General features: G+C 37.1%; 1 protein-coding gene across 2 annotated transcripts in view; it reads right to left on the bottom strand.

Annotated features, from left to right (window-relative positions):
- Window positions 1-2,543: 2,543 nt before the first annotated feature.
- The window catches only part of TRIM33 (tripartite motif containing 33), an 81,185-nt gene continuing 76,032 nt past the window's right edge, over window positions 2,544-7,696 (bottom strand). For both annotated transcript variants that reach the window (XM_048826839.2, XM_048826838.2), the window contains one exon: window positions 2,544-7,662. In XM_048826839.2, the coding sequence (XP_048682796.1) occupies window positions 7,450-7,662 (213 nt within the window). In that variant the 3' untranslated portion in view covers window positions 2,544-7,449. The remainder of the gene's footprint in view (window positions 7,663-7,696) is intronic.

The raw sequence follows: 7,696 nt of genomic DNA, 5'->3' as shown, positions 1-7,696 counted from the left end.
GCCATGGTTCCAAACTTAGTTTTCCTCATCACAGGCTAAGTGGCTGTCTTCAACTGCTGGTGTTTTGGAGGTATGGGGGAAGGGGTTAAAAGCCTAAACCTTGACAGCTGGAAACCAAACTCTCCTTTCTGATGTAGGGAAGATTCTGAATCTCACTGAAGCAAGCCAGGACAAAGGTCACCAAAGAGAAACAAGCTAGAATGAAAGATGAAGTCTGTTCCCAGCAGATTGAATGGAGACAGACATGTTGGTGCTGAAACTGACAGAAGAGAGTCCAGCCACAGGGGCAGGCCAGATGAACAGCACAGTAGGAGATGGAGCAGATGGTCTAGCCAAAGTGCTGACAAGGCTGAGTCTGTGTTCAATATGCAGAGGGGAGAACGCACTCAACTTTACAGACTAGCTGAAAGATGCACACAATGAAACCTCCACCCCCAGAGCTCCCACGGGCCTGTTACCCCTGGACCCCAAAGTCCCAGCACTTAGGGAGTGCCTGTTTAAGACAGGAGATTTTAGCAGATTTAGATTTAATCTCATGAAAAACTCCCGAACTGCAAGAACAGTGGGACAATGGAGCAGACGCCTGGGAAGGCTGTGGAAGCGCCTTTCCTGGAGGTTTTCAAAAGGAGGCTGGGTAGACATCTACCTTGGATGGTTCAGACCAGAGGTTCTCTAACTTTCTGGACTACTGCACCCCTTTCAGGAGTCTGATTGGTCTTGCCTACCCCCACATTTCACCTCACTTAAAAACAACTTGCTTCGTACAGTACTGAATCAGACAAAAATACAGAAGTGTCACAGCACACTATTACTGAAAAATTGCTGTCATTTTTACCATATAGTTATAAAATAAATTGGAATATAAATATTGTACTTGCATTTCAGTGTATAGTATATAAAGCAGTATAAACAAGTCATTGTCTGTATGACATTTTAGTTTGTACTGACTTTGCTAGTGCTTTTTATGTAGTGTGTTGTAAAACTAGGAAAATATCTAGATGAATTTATGTACCCCCTGGAAGACGTCTGTTCTCCAGGGGTATGGGTACCCCTCACTGCAAACTACTGGTGTAGACCCAACAAATCCTGCATCTTGGCAGGGGGCTAGGCTAAATGACCTTTGTGGTCCCGTCTAACCCCAGTTCTACGACTAGTGGCAGATTACAGAGCCAGCATCTCAAAATGTGCAGCACTGGAAACCTTTCTAGATGCATTTGTGGGAATGGGGATCACGGTGGACACAAACGTCATCTCTTTAAAGACAAATGCTAGAGCTGATAGCAAAATACTCTTACCCAAAAGACAACAGTTTGCTTTCAGATCCATCCATCTTTCTGCTACAGCCCACCACAGATACATGTGTTTGTGGACAGTGCTCAGCTGAGAGCACAGATTTTCAATGGATGTGTTTGCAAGAAGTAACACCTCGTATTTCAGCAAAATCTTAAGTTAACACTGCTTAGTGCTAGAGATGCAGCACCTTCTATCTAGGTGGTTGCATGGTACCTGGTCACCACCCAAGCACTTGAAGAAATCAATCTCTTTCCATCCCACCCACAGGAGGAGACTTAGTCAGTGGGGCTTTAGTGTGCAGGAGCGATGGTGTGTTAGGTGTAGAAAACTTGGCTTTCCCAAGCATTTCCCCATCCTAGATTTTAAGGCCAGAAGGGACTGTTGTGATCGTCTCACCTCCTGCAGAACCCACAACCACAGGACTTACCAGAATTCTTGCTTAAAACTAACAGCTGTGGTTGAATAGGGCACACCTGAGGAGGAGTGGTTTTGCATTTAGTTCTGCATGTGAGAAGGCCTGTGGTCATACCTGGGACAATAAACAATTCTCCTCTTTCCAAGACCTCTCTTCTACAAATAGGACAGAGCTGACTGCAAGGTATAACAGCCAAACTATCTGGCTTAACCACCGTCATGAGCAAGCAGCTATTACCCATGCTGAAGTGTTCATGGTGGTGTATGTGTGCACACGTCAGACACTTTTCTACAAGCGCTCATGCAGATAGCATTCAAACATGAGAGCTTCAACAACCCAAGAGGAAGAACTTTCAAAGCCATGCAACCTCCTTCCCTCACACTCCCCAGAACTAAAGTTCTAGATAACTTCCTACCATTTAGCTACCATTCAGAGACGGCCCTCTCCAAAATAATAATTGGACAAGCCAAGAATGCACCTTCTGGTACTATCCAGTCTAGTCTCATTTTAAAATGAGTAAATACACAAACCATGATGGAGAGATGGGTGGCAACAGCAAAGCCAAAAGGAGGGAGAGAAACAAGGACCATTAGACAAAAATCATGCTAGGAATGTGCTTTACACCTTGTCCTGTTCTAGCTCATGCTCCAGATACTGCTCTCTTCTTTATTTGATAGACAGTCTTGCCCAACAATGGAGTTTACTTTTATTTGTACAAACTTTTGGTCTAAGTATTTACTGTTACCCACTATTGTGAAAATGACTTATCAAAATACATTTGTACCTTCTAAAGGTTTAGTTCAGATTTGCAAAAAAAGAAACTCAAATTGAAAAATTCTGCATTTTTCTAATTTAATAGAAATAACCAAAACAAAGTGGTTTTCAAACAATGCTTTAAACTGATCTAGTACAACTTCTACACCACATTCCAGAGCATTTAACAAGAAATATTTACAGGCAGCTAATGTATTAAATAACCATGAAAAGAAAAAACTTGCCTTTATTACACACCAGCAAAAAACACAGGAACAGAACAATCAGAAACTGTAACTGTTAAAGTTAAATATGATTATTCAGATAATACAGTATCACAGAAACAGCACTTTTTGAAGAATCATACTGAAGGATGACCAAAGTTAACTATGTGCAAAAAAGTTTAATTGCTGGAAACAAGAAATTATTGAGATTGCTGTGAAGTTAACCCTTCCATGAGTATGCTTACATATAAAATTAAAACAGGCTTGCAATTGCACAAATCTTTATAGGCTATATACATGTTTCATGATGTTTTGAACTTAAGAAATGTTCACATTCGCAGACCATTACCAGACATGCATTTTATTTTTTATTCCTTTAAATTTAGGTCACACTCTAGAGAGAATGCTATAATAAGTCAGCCTTATAAAATTCTTTTAGTACCTTTCCTTGTATAAATTCAGTTAATTTTAAAGAAAGCAGCCTTCGGTTGTAAAGATCATTCAATAGAAAAGGGCAAAACTGCATTTCATACATTTAATAGTTTAGTTACAATAAAGATACCCAAATTAACTGCAATTTTTGAAAACTATTTTGATTCAGATACATTAAAAAGCATATAAAGGAGGACCCGAGTAGGCAAACCCAAGGAATTAAGATGGAAGTGTTACTGTACATGCATTTTTGACAAAGTAAAAGAAATTGCCATATCTGAAGTTACAATGTCTATGTTTAGTCTGAAATATGTCTATGTAAACTGTGGCATATACATTTTTTAAAAAAGTACCTCCATTATTTACTCAAACACCTACTTTTTAAAAAAATATGTAACTTTCCCCAATTTTTAAAATAAAATGCCACACTATATTGTCAATAACTCCTGCACACTTTGTTTTAAAAGCTAGACTTGGTGATATGCATACAAACTTTCCTATAAAACCACTATCCAAAGGAAAGGATTCCTGTCATGCTAATAGGCAACAGACAAAGCAGTTTTATTGCTTTTTCCAAGGAAGAGAATAAGAAAACAAGAAAAATAGCCTACATCCAGTACATCATACACGCAACTTTAAAACACTGTTGCCATTACCTAAGCTTAAATAGGATCAGCTAATAAACTGGGTTATACAACAGAATGGTAAGTTTGGGTTAATTTTAAAGATCTCAGTTAGTTAGTTCTGGTAGCTTGCAGAAATGTTTATAAAACATTTCACTGATCCAGTGTTGAGTATGTTGACATACCATCAGTGCCATACCACATAGTATTAATGGTGACATTTCACAAGAAACAAGCTATCTACACTTAACAGAGCATTTGTACTTTTAAAAGTTAGAGGAACAACCTTTTTGGATAGTAACTCAGCCTTAACATTGCATGGTAGGCCATTTAATTCCAGGGCACAGTTAAGTAAGAGACCTGAACCTATGTAGCTGGTTAAATTAACACTAATCACTAGTAATTACATGGCAGGATACCTGCTGAGGTAATTGAGAAGTCCACAATTAGCACACTGTACACTTTTCACTCCTGTTTCAAAGCAAGTTGCCTTTTACTTTTTTGGATTAACTTAAACTGCAGAACCATTTACAACAAAAAGTGAGATGCGAATGATCTTTTTACAGGAGCATTTAAAAATCAGAGCATATAGTTATATCACATGCCAAAATATCTTCTTGCTATCACATTAGAACATTGCAACTGTGCAGATAAACTATGATGCATGCACAGTGCACCCTAATATCTGCTACAAGGCTTAACCTTAATGTAAGGCATGTTCTAAATTCCAATGTAGCTCACAACTTTTATTTGCATCTATTGCACACACATCCTTCAGTACCTATCAATTGCCAAACAGAGGCCGCTCCGAATGTGTCCAGATGTTAATACAAAATTAATCAACTTGCTATTAAGTAAAATATATGCAAACCGGCACAAATACATTTTGGCTGAGTGAACTCTGAACAGTTCTAGGATAAATTTATGATCATAGTCTAAGGGAAGAAGCAGCAGATTAATGTAGCTTATATATCCGTCAGCATCCTTTATGAATGGAACCTAGCTAATTCCAAAAAGTTACTCTGATTTAGTATATTTGGAGTACCAAAAGGGAAAGAAAAAATGAAAAATATTTACTTGATTGAATTGTTCTTCATTCTCATTTACTTGATTGGACTGTTCATTAAATTTGTTGTACACAAGTTAAGAAAATTTAAGATTTCTTGCCAACAGTTCAAATTTCATATAATCAATAGCAATAATCTTTATGGTCATCTGCAGAGATTAAAGGAAAAACTGGATAACGGGCAAGAATAAAACTTGAACTGTGACCAGGATCAAAGTTCAATGTCACTAACTGTGGTTTGTAGATGGAACTAATGGAATACAGGCTACTTTAAAGTTTAACAAAATTCCTCATAGTGAGTCTACCTGTTTATATGGAGCAGAACAAATCTAAAGTGTCTGAGAGGTTATATCAAAATGTTAAGACATCTGCAGAACGTAGTGTTTAAATGCCATAAAATCTGGCAACACAAACTGAAGACAATCCACGAAATCTCATTTTCCACTGTTAATTCAATAGTGAATATTCCTTTTCAAATTGACAAGTTTTTCTGAGATAAACTAGAAACTGACAGGGAATAGGTGATGAGTGTAGTCACTAAGTGATCTAATCTTACCAAAAGGTTAGAATTTCCTACGCATACTTCCCATCCTTCTCTTCTGACACTCAAAGGTTTAACAAAGTGTCACTACATGAATGTACATAAGTATATTTTTAAAGAAGTTGAGTAACTACTTTTTGCATTCAAATATAAATGGTTTATAATGATTACATTTAATGGGACAAAATCCTTTGAGAAAACATCATTTGAATAAAATAAAACAAAAGGATCCAACACTTTTGTTCAAGTGTAACGTTAAGGTAACCTAAGGAAGTAAGACAAAGCCGTAAATGCCTTCAAATCCCTTTCATTATTTTAGAGGGGATTTAGTCGCATGTGAATTAATTTTTTTTCTATGTAAATATAAAATTAATCCTAAGTGTTTTGCATAAAGAATTTTTTAGAGCATTATTTATGTTGATTCAATACATTTTTTGCTAAAAATATTTACCTCTACTTTATGGTTAAGTTAAATCTTTCTTTACATGCAAAGTTTGTCATATGACTCATTCATGCTGAATGTTAAAAAAAAATCATTTGCCACAGATCTGCTGTATTTAAGCAAAATTTCATGTCAAATTTACATTCTGGTCACCCTGATCTGGTCTGCGTTCACACAAAGGACTGGTTCATCTTATTCTAACAAAAGATTCATCTGTACAAAGGCTAAAAATTACATTTCTTGGTGCCAATCCTTGCAGATCAGGCCAGTAGAGGAAGTTTAACCAGTTCATTGTGCGGGTATGTCTACCCACAAATGCTGCACTCAAGGGAGTTTTCAATGGGAAGGTATAGCAGAGGTGCCTACTTTATACAGAGTTCGGATGGGGACTGATCTATTTTCAGAATTCAACCAGAAATCACTCAAAATTTCAAACCCTGGTCTGTGCAAGTGCTCCATTTTGTGGCTGGATAAGTAACCCAATTCCAACAGGTTTATTCTGATCTTTCTAGATATTTCACTCATAAGCTGCTTCTGAAGAAAGTTCTGAGTGGTTCTCTAATAAAATTAGATAGAACCTCAATATGAATGCAATGATAGAAATAGACAGCATATATTACCAATCTGCTCTTGATAGGAACATTAGTAAGAATACATATAAGCTTAAAAACAGCTCAGCAAATGTTGCTGAGCTGCAAAAAATTTCAGTCCACTATTTACAAATAAGACAAAGTGAATACAGAAAATTTTACACATTTGGTAGTCAGGTTATTGTTTGCCAATAGTGGTCTATCAGAAACGGATATTCGGGAAGACTGGAAAGTCACCAGTTATCTTCTCAGCCTAAACAGGTAAGTACAGAAAATTATATAACTAATATTGGCGCTATCTGCCTCTGCAGGGGGATTTGGAAGAGACAAAATCTTAAGAATTCCAACAAGAAATGAATTTAAGTGTTCTGTGCATAGGACTCCATTAATAACTATGTATGAACCCTACTGAAAAGCGTTCATTGCAGCCAGGCCTAGTCCTGCGTGTATTAAGAACTCACACTCCTGCACTTGCCAATTTAGAACAGTTTAATGATCGTTTGTAATGTTTCTATACATAAAATGTTGTAAAGAAAGCAGAATCTAGATATTTGAATTAACACAGAAGATCAGTTACTCACAACATCACTTAAATGAGAAGGTGATAAAAGCAATGATGCAATTCACACTTATAAGTTCACACAAGAGGGGATTTTTTAGCAAAGTTTCTTACAGTTTAGACAGCAGTCCATCATGAAAGTGATATACAGTTGCTGTATTGGTCCAGTCTTGCAGAAAAGTTCACTAAGCAGCATGACAGTCCACTTATCTGTACAAGGAGCATCCTATATCAACTCTGCATCTTTATCAACATTCACTCACCTCCAACTGTGAGAACATGCCAAGAGTGTCCTCGGGAAAAGAAAAGGGAATTCCAAGTAATCCAACCCCACAAAAAATTACAACCGAACTTTTCCCCCTTTGACAAGAATGTTTCTGTACACAGTTATTGTAATCTAATACTGTCTAAAAGCTATCAGCTTCTTCAAAATGACCACTGAAGGCATGATGATATTCCAGGAACACTTAAATAACAGTTTTTACAATAGGTTTAGGTCCGTATCATCAGATTACTTTATATGCACTGGTCTTTCATCTGATTTTAGACGTTTTCTACGTGGCTGTATAAAATCTTCATCGGAGTCCTCAGTTATTTCACCATCATCCTCTTCCTGCTCAAATTCAGGCAAAGGTTGGAAGGTCCTGTCTGGGTAGATGTCTGTAAGTTTATCTTCAAAGTACAACGCAACTGCCTTCCCTGCCTGTGCTACTTCTGAATCAGCCTGCAAATAAAAAAAAAAAAAAAAAAAAGGAATA

The sequence above is a fragment of the Caretta caretta genome, chromosome 21 (assembly GCF_965140235.1).
Source record: "Caretta caretta isolate rCarCar2 chromosome 21, rCarCar1.hap1, whole genome shotgun sequence".
NCBI lineage: Eukaryota > Metazoa > Chordata > Testudines > Cheloniidae > Caretta > Caretta caretta.
The sequence above is the reverse complement of the archived record's forward strand: the minus strand, read 5'-3'. Positions and strand labels throughout refer to the sequence as shown.